Source organism: Pygocentrus nattereri, chromosome 27 (assembly GCF_015220715.1).
Source record: "Pygocentrus nattereri isolate fPygNat1 chromosome 27, fPygNat1.pri, whole genome shotgun sequence".
NCBI classification, from domain to species: Eukaryota; Metazoa; Chordata; class Actinopteri; order Characiformes; family Serrasalmidae; genus Pygocentrus; species Pygocentrus nattereri.
In genome coordinates this window covers 9253456-9270085 of record NC_051237.1, presented here as the reverse complement: position 1 = coordinate 9270085, position 16630 = coordinate 9253456, and the positions used below count along the sequence as shown (strand labels likewise).

General features: G+C 40.3%; 1 protein-coding gene across 2 annotated transcripts in view; it reads left to right on the top strand.

Annotated features, from left to right (window-relative positions):
• Nucleotides 1–16630, top strand: part of LOC108425971 (calcium-binding mitochondrial carrier protein Aralar2) — a 46501-nt gene that overhangs the window by 29352 nt on the left and 519 nt on the right. Inside the window, exons 14-18 of one of the 2 annotated variants that reach the window (XM_017695098.2) lie at nucleotides 4877–5017; nucleotides 9803–9941; nucleotides 12727–12885; nucleotides 13144–13234; nucleotides 14772–14990. In XM_017695098.2, coding sequence (XP_017550587.1) covers nucleotides 4877–5017; nucleotides 9803–9941; nucleotides 12727–12885; nucleotides 13144–13234; nucleotides 14772–14949 — 708 coding nt within the window. In that variant the 3' untranslated portion in view covers nucleotides 14950–14990. Of the gene's footprint in view, nucleotides 1–4876; nucleotides 5018–9802; nucleotides 9942–12726; nucleotides 12886–13143; nucleotides 13235–14771; nucleotides 16582–16630 lie in introns of those variants that run through there. The other variant, XM_017695089.2, reaches the window with a different exon arrangement.

The window sequence follows — 16630 nt, the reverse complement described above, 5'->3', positions numbered from 1 at the left end:
TACTTTTGGTTTCAATAACCGTAAAGTAAAATAATCTTCTGTTGCTGTCTTTAATGTATTGAACTGCAAAATATGTTCCCAGTAAACCTTAGCTAACTGCTGGATTAGCAAGAACTGTCTGGGTGAGCACGATGATCCTCCTTTATTCCATTTTGTTATGATTAAACTTAACCAATTTTGTCAAACTATCTCTAAACTAGTTAAAAAGCATCCATCAATTTTACCTGCCTATAATAAAACAATGAACCACGAGTGACTGAGTTACAATGAGTGAGGTTAGTATTATGCAATATGCAAAGCAAAAATGTCTGAAATCACATTACCTGGAAAAAATCACTGTAACGCATGGCTTCAAGAGGAATATTGCTTGAATACTTGAGCAGATTATGTAAAATATTTTTTTAAATTAATTTATTATTGATTGTGATTGAGAGTAATTTATTCTGACAAGAAATTTAGCTTTATTGTATATTATTACTGCCAAACAGCCTGGAAACCTGGTTGTTTTTTGAAAAAAAAAATGCCCATTTTGAATTTGATGCCAGCAACATGTTCCAAAAAAGTTAAGATGGGGGCTTCTTTCAGCAACACTCTATAAACGTTTGGGTATGTTGGGAGGAGATCGCCTGCTGCAGTTTTTGAAGTGAAATATGTTTCCATTTTTGCTTAATATAGGATTTCAGCTGCTCAACAGTTCAGGGTCTCTGTCATATTTTTCATTTCATAATATGCCAAGTGTTTTCATTGGGTGATGGGTCTGGACTGCAGGCAAGGCTACTTTAGCACCTGGACTCTACAAAGACATGCTGTTGTAATACATACAGAATGTGATTTTACATTGTCTTGCTGAAATAAACAACAAGACAAGGCCTTCCCTGAAAAAGACGTCATCTGGATGACAGCATAAGTTGCTCCAAAACCTGAATATATTGTTTAACATTAATGGTGCCTTCACAGATGTGCACTAATGCAGAAACCCATCTCTTCATGGATGCTGACGTTTCAACTGTGCACTGATCACAAGCTGGGTGGTCTTTAGCTGAAATCATGAAAAGTTCTTTGCTGTTTTACTTTGAGAAACAGTATTCTTAAATTGTTTCACTATGTGCCTGTGTGTTTTTTCACAGAGTTGTGCACCCCTCGCCATTTTTACTTTTGAAAGATTCAGCGTCCTTGGGATATTCTTTCTATACCCAGTCATGTTACTGACCTGTTGCCAGTTAACCACCAGGTGTTGTTTCTTTTTTTTTTGTTTAACATTACACAACTTTACCAGTGTTTTCTTGCCCTGTGCCAACTTTTTTGAAACATGTTGCTGGCATCAAATTTTCATGTTCATTGTTATGGTATATGGTATGGTATATTAAAACTGTAAGAGTGTTTACGTACTTCAGACTCGTTTACTTCAAACACAAGGAAAATTAGTTTTTCCACAAAATGGCCCCTTTAAATGTCACAGACACTTACGTAATTGCATGTCTTGATTAAACCTTCAGGAGTACAGCTGACCCATGGAATTGTTCACATTGATATTTAGACTGCACATCATGAAGAGAAATGTTCCTCTGAAAGGCATATAGAGCAATGGCTTGTGCTGGGCTGAGTGGACATGTTTTCCCTCGTGTGATTTTCTTGACAGCTTCTTTCATCCAGGCCGAGCCCTCGGCGTTGGGGCTGGCAGGCCATGGCGCTTTTCTCACGCCTCTCTGCATGCCGCACGCTCTCAGCCCTGTTTATTGACACTGCAGTCATGGCAAATCAGATGGATTTATTTGGTTTTGGGGGGAGACTAAACTGCTGATTTGAGCATGGTGAGCACTCCTGTAATAGTAGAGTTACAATGAGAGAGAGAGAAAGAGAGACAGATGACCAGCCTTATGGAAAAGCTTGGTTAATGCATTTTTGTGAGGCTTTTAAACTGTTAAGTGCTCTCCTCTTCTCTCCACTTCTCTCCTCTCCTCTCTCATTGCAGCCTCTGAATTAGACTCTTGACAGTTGCCAAGACTTAATAATTATTTGGTAAGAACAGCATGCTTCGCTGACCGAGAAGTTGGCTGGATGCTTATCTCATGCTTGCTAGCCCTCATTTGAGGGCCGGGTTACTCAAAATACTTGCACAGCCAATGTTAAGAGCAGTAGAGAGAGGGAGAAAACATGGCAGGCATACAGTGATGCTTTGTTCGTTTGCAGTGTGGATTGTAAAACGATGAAATTTAGCCTGCTTAATGTTATTTTGCTATTGTAATGCTTTGTTAGTCCGTTGTGAAAGTGTTATCATCTTGTAATATCACCAAATAGGTGTTTTCTTTTATCACCTTTCTCCCCACTTGTGTGTGCAAATACGCTCGTGCGATACTCACTGAAGTGATAATTTGACACCCATGAACGTCTGAGTGAATTTTAATGGAGGGAAGCTAATGTTTGTGTCTGGCGCTAAGCTATTGTTTGTCTAAGAGGAGTGAAGTGAAACCGTGTCTAAGTAGCAGCAGTGCTTACACAGAACCGTTTGTGTGTGTGTGTGTGTGTCCCAAGATTTTTGCTGTTGCCAGTAGAGAGTGTCTCAGGTACACCTCCACCACACCCAGCAGCCCTGCCCGCCTCTGGGCCTCACCTTGCCTTGTAATTATGACTGAATTATCGGGCTGCCACCGCCTCTGTCACTCTGCACCCAAATCCCATTTCTCACACTGACATATGGCTCCGTAGACGGCTCTAAATGCCTCTCTTTCACAGCTGATTGAGCTATTGTCTCCAACTAACCAGTGCCCTTGGTTGTTTATTGTTTGTTTTCTTTTTTGTAACTCTTTAAATTTCCAATTAGTACCCAATTGATATGAGTGAACAACCTGGCCCTCACTCCCCTCTTCAATTTTAGCATGCCATTTCTTGCCAAAACAACTTTAAAGAGATCGCTCTCGGGCTGATGCTCTAATTAACTATAAAAGATCATTTTCCACATAAATAGCTATTAGGTTTTTTGCTGGGAGCTGGGAGAGGCAGGCGAGCCTGCTCTGCCAGTCTGCGCTCTAATGTCCTCTGGAAGGGAAGTGTGGGTCATTCTGCTCAATTCTATTTAAAGTGCACCTTCAATGAGATGATTATGATCTTTCCCTCCGAATATGGTAATGCTTACTAAATGGCTTTTTTAAAAGTGCTCACTCGCAAGATTGAGACTCATTTGCTACATTCCCGTAAGACAGAGCCATGCGCACAATTCCACATTCATATCTCAAAGGAACAGGGAGGAGAGAAGACTAACAACAAACAAACAGTGAGGGCCTTATTTTTGAAAGGGGAGGCTGAAGGAAGGAGAAGAAATCCATGGAAACAGATTTCCATCTAATTGCGGCTATGCTTTCCTCCGTGCAACCTCAGTAACTAGGAGCAACGGGGAAGATAGGGCACAGAGGCGGCAGGCTGCCAGCCTCTCAGGCGAGACGTGTTGAAATGCAGCCGTAGCCAGCCCAGATATGTGTGTGTCAGAAGCAGAAGTGTTTTCAAAGAGCTGGAAGGAACCTGTTCCAGCTTGTGCTGGCTGTTTTATCTGCCGCACAAATGCAAGGTTGGAGCCGCAAGGTTGAGGTTGTCTCCTGGAGGCCCCTCAGGGCCTGCATTCTGTCTGATGTCTCAGGCATGGTCTGTCTGTCTGTCTGTGGCGTGGACAGTATGGTCCAGTGTAGGAGCTCAATCTAATATATGATCTTAGCAAGAGCCATTGGCATTCTCTGTTTAGGACCTTCACAGTGCATGTTCTCTCTTTGACAGGAACATAAGCAAAGAATTTCCTAACACATGGTTAGACCTCAATCAGTTTGCCCGGCTGTCCAGTGCATGTTCTCTTTTTGTTTTTGGCCTGATTTTCTCTTTTCTCATCTCTCACACAAACCTCTGTTGTTGAGGAGCCTTAAAATGAGCTTTGTTGTGTGTGAAACTATAGATTGGGTTTATAGATTAAAGCTGTTTTTTTAATTATTAGTTGTTTATAAGAAAATCTAACTGAACCCAACCCAACTTTTGTCAGAAAAAGTAAAACTTTTTAGATTGAATTTTAAAGTTGTCTAAAATTTGGCATACATCTTCTCTGGAGTCCCTTTATCCTTATCTGCTAAACATTTTTTTTTTAAATCAAGTTCTCTTCACCAAACTGCACCACCACATAATTGTGGGTCACCTGATTGTTCTGGACAGTATTTATTGACGTTGATCTATTTTTCAAGGTCATACAGCCACATCATTACAAAATCTCATATCTCCTTAACTGTTAAAAGTGCAGGCAAATTGTTTCAAACGTGCCAATATCCATGTCTAAGTAACCCTGCAAAGTTAAAGTATAATAGTGACAAAATAAAAGGACTGAAAACTTTCTATTGTTCAAACAGAAGTAAAAGAAATGTCTTTAATGGTGCTAAAAGTTGTACCAAGGAACCTGTGCACGTAAAGTGAAATCAGTTATTCCAGTTTTTAATTCTGCGGCTGCATGTTAGCAATATCTGAATTTCCAAATTGTCTTACATGCTCACAGTGGGCCTAATCCTGTGTGTTAAGTTTGGGACACTGCTTATATTTTTGGTGAATTGGAATAGGTAAGGTCTGGCAAAAAAACACAGCAGTGGATAGACATGACTTATCGACATGACTACTAGTAAAGTAAGTGTTTTAAAAATATGACATAGCTTAAACACAACTGATCCAATCCCACATGTCCAATATTTTTGGAAGTGAATCAAAATCAGACTCAGTTTTCTGGAGGGTCAGATTTTCTGATCTGGCAAAATGACACTTTTCTGTTCAACTTACTGCACATTTTCATTTTCTTGATTAAAATGAATAAAGCTGAGTTTATTCATAGCTGTGTATATATGTGCATGTTCCCTAGGCTGGTGGCTCGCAGGTGATCTTTACCAACCCACTGGAGATTGTGAAGATCCGGCTGCAGGTGGCAGGAGAGATCACCACAGGGCCACGCGTCAGCGCTCTCTCAGTCATCCGTGACCTGGGCTTTTTTGGCCTTTATAAGGTAAGCTTTCACACACTCTGTTTCTGTTTTCCTTCTAAAACCTGTACTGACACACCTAGAACATGTACTAATAAAATACCCAGAACATGAAACGCAAACAATACAGTATAAAAATTTGGAATGGAAAATGTATGTTAAAGTAGCTCTGCTGTGATAGTTTTTTTGATCTTCAATGTTTGAGGCTCCGAGAGAACATCTTCAGGTCTCTAGCACCTCCCACCTGCTGCTTGCGGTCTCTACTTTCTCTCCCACACTAACTCAATGGTTCCTCTTAAGGCTCACTCTGTGCACCAGCAGGGATCTACACACACACACACACCATCAGGGCTCAATCGACTCCCTGCAGACTGCTGCGCAAGTTAGCCCAGGCAGCTCCAGCCACTCAGCCCATGAATGAGGATTCTAATATTCCTTTTCTGGCTGAGTGCTGTTGTTGTAAGGAGCGTATATGTACGAGTGCAGTGGTGCTGCAAGAGTGGTTCTGGGTTGAGCTGAGCCGGCGCAGACCTGCTACATTCCTGAGGCTTGGAGAGAAAGAGGCTGTGGAGAGCGTGTGTTTTGGTGTAAACAACGTGGTAGAACTGCCGTGATGGCTTTCGGTCATATCTCATACAACAGACTTATTTTATGACATTTTATAGCCTGCTAGACTGTGACCGAGTGTCAAGTCAGTGTCAGCGGTATTTCTGTGCTGGTGATGCGACAAAAATTACAGAATGCCATTGATAATGGCTTTTCAATCTACACAAGTCCAGCTGTTTTCATTTATGAAATGGGTATGATATGTTTTTATCATAATAATTTCTAATCAACCCAGCATGATTTTTGTCAACACTAGAACATTTTCTTGACCCATTCATGTCCCACATACAGGCAAAGTAGTAGTGAATCTTTACTGTCCATTCCTAGGGTAGAAAAAAAAACACACAAGCCTCAACAACTGAACTTAATATACTTTTTTCACTATTTAATGTTTCCACCTTTTGCTTTAATTAGAGCTTCTGTTTTTTTCAGGATTCTTGCTTTCAGTTTTTCAAAGAATTCTGCAGGGATATTTTTTCATGTTTCTGAGTCCTAGAAGTTGGTTCCTGCCTCTCACAATCCAAGTAACACAGTCAGTGATGCTGAGGTCAGCTTCTCTATTTGCAGTTATTTGTTGTTGTTTTTTGTCTCTTTTTCTCAGTAACAGCTTCTTGGTGGATACAAATCCTTTCAGTCCCATAGCGTTGCATTGTCTTCTCACAGTGGAAGGATGGACAAAAACACGTTTTGGATTTTGTCAGATCTGAAGTGAAATTAAGTGGAACTTAATTTCCTCTCAAAATTGAAAGCTATATAATGACAGTTTTGTTGTCTACCAGGTATACACGATGGTTAGGAGTCTCAGTTTCTCTGTATTTTTAAAGTAATTTTTTGAACTTCAGTTTTGGAGGCTTGTGTTTTTTCACTTACTTTGTCTTTCTTCTTTCTTAAATATTCCTTAAATATAAGTGGATTGTCTTACAATTAATCATATCAAAATATCTACTGAAAATGAATAACATGTTAGTTAATGGCTGTTTTGACTAGAAGTAAAATAAATGGTGGCTTTCTCACAGTACTGTACATGATACATTTTTGAGCATTCAAAAATTGGCACTGCCATTTTCAATTTATTTTTGATAACAGAAGTAGCACTTGGAATTAAAGAGTTAGACCCTCTTACAGTTTTAAAGTGGGGTACTTCATACTGCTGACTCTGTGCGAGAGTGGGTATTAATTTTTTGTATCATTTTAATTCAAATCAGAGAAGATTTTGTCAACACCAAAATATTATCCTAAAATTTGCATTGGATGTTGTAGTATGTAGTGTCCTAGATTAATAAGGACAGTGCAGAAGATATCATTGCATCAAAGAGCCTGTCTCAGTGAGATCTCAGTGCAGGTAGTGTGTGTGGTGTATGTGTGATACAGATGGAGATGTGTCCCACTGGTCAGGTAGCTGTCTCCAGGGCTCACCTGTCAGCCTGTCGTGGGAAAGGAGCTTTTATTTCAGAGTACAGGGAGAGAATGGAGTGTATAACAGCCTGTGTGTGTCTGTGTGTGTAAGAATGTTGGATCCGGCCCCTGCACTCTGTCCGCCTCTCTCCAGCTCTGTGGACAATGTGCATTGAGTACAGAGACGCGCTGCAGCCTGCTTGTCCCAGACGGCCTGGCTCCTCAGGGCCCGGCCCAGGCACAGAGCCGCCTTTGTCAGTCTAATTACCCCGCCTCTCCCCTGCTGCTGCTGGAACCTCCAACACCATCACTCTCTACCTCTCAACATGAATAGCTGCGCATTCTCTTTAGTAGGGATGACACTAGTCCGAGTCCTTTAATATTGAGTATTGGCCGATCCTAACTTCAAGCCATTATTATTTTTATTCATATATATATATATATATATATATATATATATATATATATATATATATATATATAACATTTTATGGTTGTTTCAAAATACACAGATTTCAAGTTGCTCTATTATGCATGATGTAGGCTGCTACTTATTTGGTTTGAGCACATTGTTACCAATACATTTTTTTATAGCTGTACAACAAATGGTTGTTGGCTTGTTTTTTCATAATCTAATATATTCTGTGGTGAGCAGAGCTGTTATCATGCTAGCTAAGCTAATGTTCCTCTCTCCTAGTTTTCAGCACTGTTTAACATGTATCAATTGTTAGATTGATAGCTTGATATTTATCAAATGATGCCTTGACAATCATGCCCTGAGTTCACTTATTTGGTGATTTTTAAATAACGCCTTTTGTACACACAAAACAGTATAATCATAAATGCTATTATGACACTTTTGACCCCTACCCTATCCCTGGTTTTAAGGCATTAAAGAAAGGGAATCCTGCCCACTCTACAAAGCTTAATGGGGAATTCCTGTGATTTTTCAAAATCTCTTTATAATTCTTTGTTGAAACGTAAACACAGAGTGGTGTGATGTGAAATGGTGCATTATAGAGAAACTTTTGGAAATTTGGATTTCTTTAGAGTGCTGGTGACAGGAACCAGGGTTCACAATGTCTACAACACAAAAATAGCCATTTTATTTACTATCCAAAACCACAGCCTTAAGAAATGTTTTCTTTAGGGACTATTTTACCTTACAACATCTTGGACGTATCACTCTGCCATGAACAGAATAAAAAAAATTTCAGTCATGTATTCATAACCATTTAATGTAATACTTTTCTGTGAGGTAGCTTAAGAGGCATTATGTCTGGTTCCTACCACCACCACTGTAAACAATTCTCTGCCATATGCATAAATGGCATATAGCAAATAAGCCCTTTAATTATTCTTCAGATGGGTTTCTGTGGGTGTTTTGGTGAATCAAGACACATTTTGCAAGTTATATCTCCATCGCAATATGCAGCAGTGTACTGGCAATATGTCCTTATTGTGCAGATCTGCACACCTTCAAATTCACCATCTCCCCAGCTGTGAGGCTCGCATGTAGAGTTGTCAAGTTATCGCACATATAGAAGGCCAGTGGATCCAGATGTTGTTCAGTCTCTGGTGGAGGCTGGGCTGTGTTAGCGCTGCACTCCTCTACAACTTCACTGAAGCCTGCCAAAGCAGATGAGCCAGGCCCAGCCCTCAGAAACTGTACCAATTACTTTTTTTTTCTTTCTACTCCTGCTTTTCACCAGGCATGCTGGCCTGAGCAAAGAGAAAGAGAGACTGACTTGCAGAAAGAGATAACTCAGCTATCTGTGCTACGTGTGTAGGAGGGGCAGATTAAGCTGGAGTTAAATGGAGCCTGTCTAAAGAGCACTCAGGGCTAGAGTTAAACCCCTGGGCAGACTGCTGTGACTGTCCAGCTCCTTGGCCTCCTCTCTTGGACATCTGCCAAGCCAGTAGAGATGAGAAACCTAAAACTTGGAGGGTTAAACTAAGTTAGGACATGCATCCAAAAAGGATACTGGATGACCCTCTGTAGCCTACAATTATTATTGTTTTGCAATACTATGCATACGTTATTATGTAATTACATAATTCCTTATGTAAGAGGGGTGTGTGATATGGCATCATCATGCAAGATATGCACCACTGTATTTATTTTTTTCTTTCTCTTTAATTCTTTAAAAACTGTTGATACACTTCTCAGAGTATATCGTGTGTAGTAGGACAAAGTATGATGTAATTTCACAAATTTCATGATATTTACTGTCATACCATCATGTTGTACACCCCATTAGATTACATTTTACAGGTTTGAGTCTGCGGTTCTGACTTTTTTTTTTTTTCTTTATTAGTTTTGGTGTCAAGAAGTGATAGAAATGTGACAAAATAAATTATTAGTTTTCTGTCCACAAAAATACTCAACAAACGTCCACACTTTTGACAGAATTACTCCTTTAAATGAATGAGAAAAAAAATCAGATTATATCATATATCTCTCACTTTCCGTCTAAAATAAAATTCTTAAATTTAAAAAAATACGCTGGGTTTTAAAGAAGGATGGACAGTTGCACACAGACACACACACCATCATTCCCATGGTCTGACTTTAACACACCATAAACCAAAATCCCTGAATACCTCACAAAACTACAATGCCCCTGTGGTTACTGGAGTAAAAAAGGCCATTCATCAGAAAATGTTACGTTACATTGGTTGCTGAGAGCAAGTAGCTGTACATCTAGTATTAAACGACATGGAAAACAGTAAAAACCGGTTGTAATTCTGCCAGTTAAAGTTTACAAGTGTCTCTCTGTCTCCCCCCTCCTCTCCTCTCTTCCCTAGGGCGCAAAGGCCTGCTTCCTGAGGGACATCCCCTTCTCGGCGATCTACTTCCCCTGCTACGCACACGTCAAAGCGGGCCTAGCTGACGAGGAGGGCCGGGTGGGGCCTGGCAGGCTGCTGCTGGCCGGGGCGGTGGCGGGTAAGCCGCCGCGTGCTCTCCGCTAGCCGCCTGCCACCACTGTCTCCGCTGTGGTTGGCCCTAATTAGAGTGCTCAGTGATTTAGGCTGCGTTTTGAAGTGCGGCATGACTGCCAAGGGTCGGGATATTTTCCACTGTTAATATATAGGAACTGGCAGCCCGGACTTCTTAGTCTGTGAGTGTTAAAAAAAAAATAAAAATCTCTACATCCCCGAGTAGCAGTGCTGCAAGAGCAATAAACGGATCTTACGATGTTGGCAGCATCAGGCCAAAACATCCAAGATCCCTCTCTTTCCCCATCGTATATAAAATATGATCTTGATCTGGTGGGTTTTTTTTAAATATTTTATTTTTGTGGTTCATCTTAAAGAAAACACAGTTTAAAAGGCGACAGAGACCGCCAAGCCAGCATGGTTTGGAGCAGCAGTAAAGGAGAATTAATATTTATTTCTAATCCCTTTTGCCTGATGGATGTGTCCGATTTACTGCTGTACAAGTTGGTCCCGAGCGTGGTGCGAAATGGAAAAGCCATGTATGGTCAAAGCGAGCGCAGCATTCCTGCCTTCAACCAGCATTTTATTTCTGTCAGTGCTGTTGGCTGGGTAAAGCACGCTTTATGATTAGGTATGCCCTTTCAGGGTGTATCACTCATTTCACCATTTATCAGCAGCTAGAGCTCACAGGCAATTAGTGATTTACAGTCGGCTCAGGAAATTGAATTACATGCTCAGTTTGCTGGCCATTATTTGTGCGGCAGATTTCTGGATCCTCATAAGCATACAGCTAAACGTTCCGGCTTCTATATGCAGAACTGAATTGGGGCGCATTAAGGCTAGAGTCCGACCAATATGTTATTTTGCTCAATATATGAACATTTTGAATTTTGATGCACTTTTATGTAAATGGTGATGAAAAAATTCTATGATAATGGAAAAGTTCTGTAAGAAAACCACAGGGATGTGATGCTGTTTTACTAACACAATTGGAAATTGTATTTTTTGACAACAAATAATTGTCTTCTATTACTGGTTAGCAGAAATATTTGCTCCTTGAAATTATAATAATAAAGATATTAATTGGACCCTAATTAAACCCAGACAGACTCACTTCCAGCCTGTTCTCTATGTTGTGTAAATTACTGAGATAAGATCTGACCCCAGTGAAGTAGACGCCATATACCCCCTAGCCCCCATACTTATTCTGCATGGAGGTTTCTCTACTCTTCCCTACAAGGTTACTGTAATGCCCATATGCAGGTGGGCTCTCTGGGTCAGCCCTTGAAAAGAGACAGTTTGGTCAATCAGAGCAGAAAGGCTTACTTGAGTATTAAAAGAAAATCCTAGTGAATGTGAGCGAGCTCGGTGCTGGTAATGACGCTGCTTGTTCAAACAGCCATTGATGATTGAGACCATTCAGAGCTGAAGTGGAAGCAGTGGTCCGCAGGCACGGGGGCATCTGTAGGGGGCGGCCAGGGGCAGCTTTGTGTCACTCTCATTACTGTGTATTGTGTGCCCCCTCTAGCAGGACAGTATGAGGGTCAATCAGTGGCTCATGCTTTAGTGCCCAGTCAGGGTCTGAATATAAAAGGGAAATCTTTCTGTAATATTTGCTCTGCAATATTTCTTGTCAGGCGTAGAGATTGTTATTAGTTTTGCTGATACAATGGCAAAGTACTGAAGAGAGATTTGATCAAAGGTACTGGATCATGGATGAAATTTTGATATTGGTTTTTGGCCATTGCCAATGTTTTTCGCACACCTACTGACAGAAGAGTTTTCCTTATTTGTTTTCACATTTTAGAATAATAGGGAAGACAGCAAAACTTTGGGATCACATACACCATCAGAATAACACTGTTTATAGACAGGTTTATAGATACCTGCACATTCAAGTTTTTCTGAAATAAAAGGTATTAATAGAGAGTTTGTCCCACTTTTGCTGCTTTAAGGATTTCTACTCTTCCAGAGAGGCTTTACGCTACGTCAGAACATTGCTTTGAGGATTTGATTGCATTTATTAGATTTGATTACAAGAGCATCAGTGAGGTCAGGTACTGACGTTGGACCATTAGTTCTAGATTACAAACACCACTCCAACTCATCCCAGATAAATTGGATGGAGCTTCATCACTGCAGATAACTCTGTTCTACTACCCCACAGCTCAGTGCTGGTGAGCTTTATACCCCTCTAGCTGATGATTGGCATCAGGCATGGTGATCTTACCTCTTACGTGGCTTCTCCAGACCATCCCATGCTATTGGCAGATGTTTTTCCTAAAAGGTTATACATACTGTGCATGTGCAGTTGTGTTAGCAATGAGTGCTGCTGAAATTTACTAATTATAAGAAGTGTCTAAATACCTTTGGACATATAATGTGTATGGAATTATGCAGTGACCAAAGTGAACGTAGCAAAGCTATCTTAGATTTTAGTCTCCCATCTGCCTTGATGCAGCATAGCGCACTCCATTTTCTCTTTGGCAGCTGCATGAAGAGGCACTTGGGTTGCTTTTCCAACAGGCTTGAAAAAGCTCCACATATACTGGGCACAGTGTAGACAAAATAGAAACAAATGTCAAGCATATAAGCATAAGACTTGTGGTCAAAATGCTTTGTAAACCTATAGAGGACATATATTCAGTCAAGTGTGTCTAAACGTTTGACTAATTCTGCAAGTTTAACTGTGTTTGTTCCTTCTGATTAACATCTGATATATTTCAAACCTGACCTTCATAACCATATTTAATGAAACGTCTAAAAGGGGTGCATTCTGCTTGTCTGTTTAGGTATGCCTGCAGCATCCCTGGTGACTCCTGCTGATGTTATCAAGACCAGGTTACAAGTGGCAGCCCGTGCAGGCCAGACTACGTACAATGGACTCATTGACTGTTTCTGGAAGATCCTGCAGGAGGAGGGACCTCGTGCTTTCTGGAAAGGAGCTGGAGGTACCTGCTGATGGACACCTGCACCTAATGATGCCAACCATGAAAATAATGCCTTATGATTCATAGTGCCTTTATAAATGATCTGATTGCATGTGATGGAGCTTTATCAGTGGTGATGCTTCCTTGACCCCTTTATAAGGATCTTTTCTGACTTTTTGAGGGTGCTCTGAATAAGGCCAGGCTAAAAGTGGCCTGGCTGATTGAGGTGTGTCATGGAGTGACCCTTTAATTAAAGGTAATTGATTTTTCTCTTCTCAGCGCGAGTGTTCCGCTCTTCGCCTCAGTTTGGTGTTACACTGGTGACCTATGAGCTGCTGCAGAGGTGGTTCTACATCGACTTTGGTGGACAGTAAGAGTCTCTCTCTCCTTTTCTTTCTCCCTCCTTCTCCCCCCCTGTTCTCTCTCACCTAAACACATGGCTTTATGATAGCCTCTTAATAGGCTGGTTCCAGACACCACAGGCTTTTAATCGGAGACAGAAAAAGAGCAAATAGGCCAAAAGTAATAGGACACGTCGTATTGCCACATAGAGAAGTGAAATGTCAGGAGGCTCAGTCTGATTGATAGCTCTTTAGAAAAGGCCAGCCTCACATAAAAGACCTTCATTTTCACAGGCGCTTCATTATGGCTTATAATGCTTGAAGAGGCTCATTCCTAGAAGAGCGTGTTTCCTTTTTTAAAGCACAAGCTTTGACTGAAAGCTCTCTGTGGTGGCCATTTTTTCTCTGGACTGTAAAGGATTTTTGCAGTGGTCACAAAGTCATTGAAGGGCTGTAGGTGACATTTTCTACTGGTCTTATGCAGGCATATGCCTCCATGCTTCCTTTGGGCTTCAAAACAGAAAAAAAAAAAAGATATATACATGTGTATGTATATTTGCATGTGTAGGTGTCCCAATACTTTGTACATATGTATATATGTATGTATGTATGTCTTTATACACACACACACACACACACACACACACACACGCACACACACACACACATATATGTGTATATATTTTTTAAATCCATAGGCATTAATATGGAGTTGATCCCCCCCCCGTTGCAGCTATAACAGTTTCCACTATTCTGAGAAGCCTTGTGCAAGATTTTGAGTATGTCTGTGGGGAATTTTTGCCCATTCATCCAGAAGAGCATTTGGGAGCTCAGGCACTGATGTTGGAAAAGAAGGCCTGGCTCACAATCACTGTTATAGTTCATCCTAAAGGTATTTGTTGGAGTTGAGGTCAGGGCTCTGGTGAGTTCTTCCTCATCAATTTCATCCAGCCATGCCTTTATGGCACAGTCATGCTGGAACAGAAAAGGCTCTAAAAGCAGTTCAGATAAAACACCCTGTATAACTTCAGGTTGAATAGGCAGAACTAAACTGCTGTAGAATAATCATATATATGCAAATGTGCTGTATTTTGTGGCATCACAAATCAATGAACTCTTTTTATTAAAAGAATGAGAGAAATTCTATTTTCCGTGATGTGAGCTGTGTTAATTTACACATTTTTAGACACTGTAGCATTGTGCTTACATCAAACAGCGCTTGACTTACAAATCATGACTTCATGCTTTGCCTCTGTCTTCTGGGTTGCACGATCTAGCTTTAGCTAAAATAGAACAGTAATGTGTTAAAATAGTCTCTGTGTGAGTTTGCATTGGAAAATTTTCAGAGAGGCGAGCACGAAACCATTGCATATATTCCGTCTTGGGTTCCGCTGGCTGAGGGGAAAATATTGCTCTTTCATGATTTTAATATTCGATTAAGCTGTTTATTTTTCATGATGGGGCACACTAGAACATGAAATCTCTCCTCTACCTCTCTACCTTCCTCCCTCACCCCTCCTCCCCTCTGCCTTGCCTCCTTCTCTCCTCCTTCTCTCTATACCACAGCAAGCCATCTGGATCAGAGCCACCTCCTAAGTCTCGAATCAGCCTGCCGGCGCCCAACTCCGACCACATTGGTGGCTACAGGTTGGCCGTGGCCACGTTCGCTGGCATCGAGAGCAAATTTGGACTGCATCTACCCAGATTTCAAGTTACTGCCACTCCCCCTTCGGACCACCCTTGAGGCTAATCTGCCCACCTGTGGGTGGCAGTACTGCGCATTAGGTTGTACTGAAACACACATACACACACACACACACAAACTCATGCTTGCTCTTCCTGCTCACTTTTTCAGAAGTCACACAGACTTTGAACTTATTTTATGAGTGCAGTCTGAGTAATTGCTTTAAAGTATGATGGAAAATGAGTTGATATGAAGCAGAATATTTTTTTTAATCTCTTGGGATTTCTTCCTAAGGTTCCAGTTGTTCACTGGGGATTGTAGTGTGTTTGAACTGATTTTATATGTAAAATGTGAAGTGATGCATTGCATTCTAGGATTTCAGCTGTTCAGCATATATCTCTAACTGTCATTAAGTGTGTAAGGTACTGATGCAGCTGAAATATAATTGAATAAGGGTTGCTCCGTAAGTTTACTCAATTAATTAGTCCTCCTTTTTTGAATATATCATGACTGAGGCAATTCAGAGGTCTATAAGTGACAAGCAAATCAAATGATTAAGGAAAGTGTGATTGTTTCAAGTCTGAAATAGCACAATCGTATCAGGATGCAGCTGTGTGAATAAAGATGTATTTTTTGTATAGCTGTTCTCTTATGTTTCCATATATATTCAGTGTTTTGCTGCTTCAAAGCACTTGCATTATTCTCCTGTTTTTTTCCTGGACTAGACTTGCATTTAATTTCATTAAGTCACAGACCACTCCTTATTTATTTAATCTCTAGGCCATTAATTACATGCTATTCAGTGTCAATAAAAGAGCAAAAAACATTTAACAGAACATTGCACAAGCTTCAACAACAAAATATCCACCTTTTGCCTTCATTATAGCCTCCATTTTCCTCAGCAGACCTGGTTTTAGTTTTTCAAATAATCTGCAGGGATATTTTTTCACACCTCCAAAGTTCAGTCTCAGAAGTTGGTTACATTTTCTGCGTCTCAGTCCATGTATTCACAATTACAAATTTAAAGCTTTTAGATGACTAGATTTCAGATGTCCAGTTTTGTTGTTCTAGTGCGAATGTTCTTTTCTCCGTAACGGCTTCTTGACAGCTACACATTCTTTCAGGCTCACGTTGTGGACTGACAGACAGACAGTAAGACCTATGGACTTCTTTAGATCTGAAGAAAGAGTTGTTTTTTTTTCCTCTAATGTCTCAGATATGTAAGCTTTACTGTTTATCTGAAGGGAACACTTTGGGTGATCTACCAGTTCTTGCATGGTTGCTAGTACAATGAAGTTAAAAGTCCCATTTTTATTCTGTTTTTTTTTTCCATTTATTTTGCTTTAACGTTCCCCTTCTTTATGCAGGTGGATTATCTTATATCTAATCCCCTTTAGATAGTCCCATCTTGTATGCATATAATTGTGAATGTTATTGTTTCTTTAAAGGGTAACAATGTCAGTGAGAGGGAGCAGCTTTTTGTTGAGTAACTTGTTGGTTTTAAGATTGAAAGGATAGAAGAGTCAAAGTGGCAGTAGAGTGCACAAAAGTAAAGACAGCAAATATCATGATAGACTTGATATTCTACTTGGTGTTGAAAGTTTTTATGTATTTTACATGTTTTCTGGTTATTTTTGACATTGAAAGCTACAACTTTAATTGGAAATTAAATAAACAATGGGTGGTTTCTGATTTCTGCACTGTATGTCTTAAATCTCACTTGTGTCGTAGAATGGCTTCT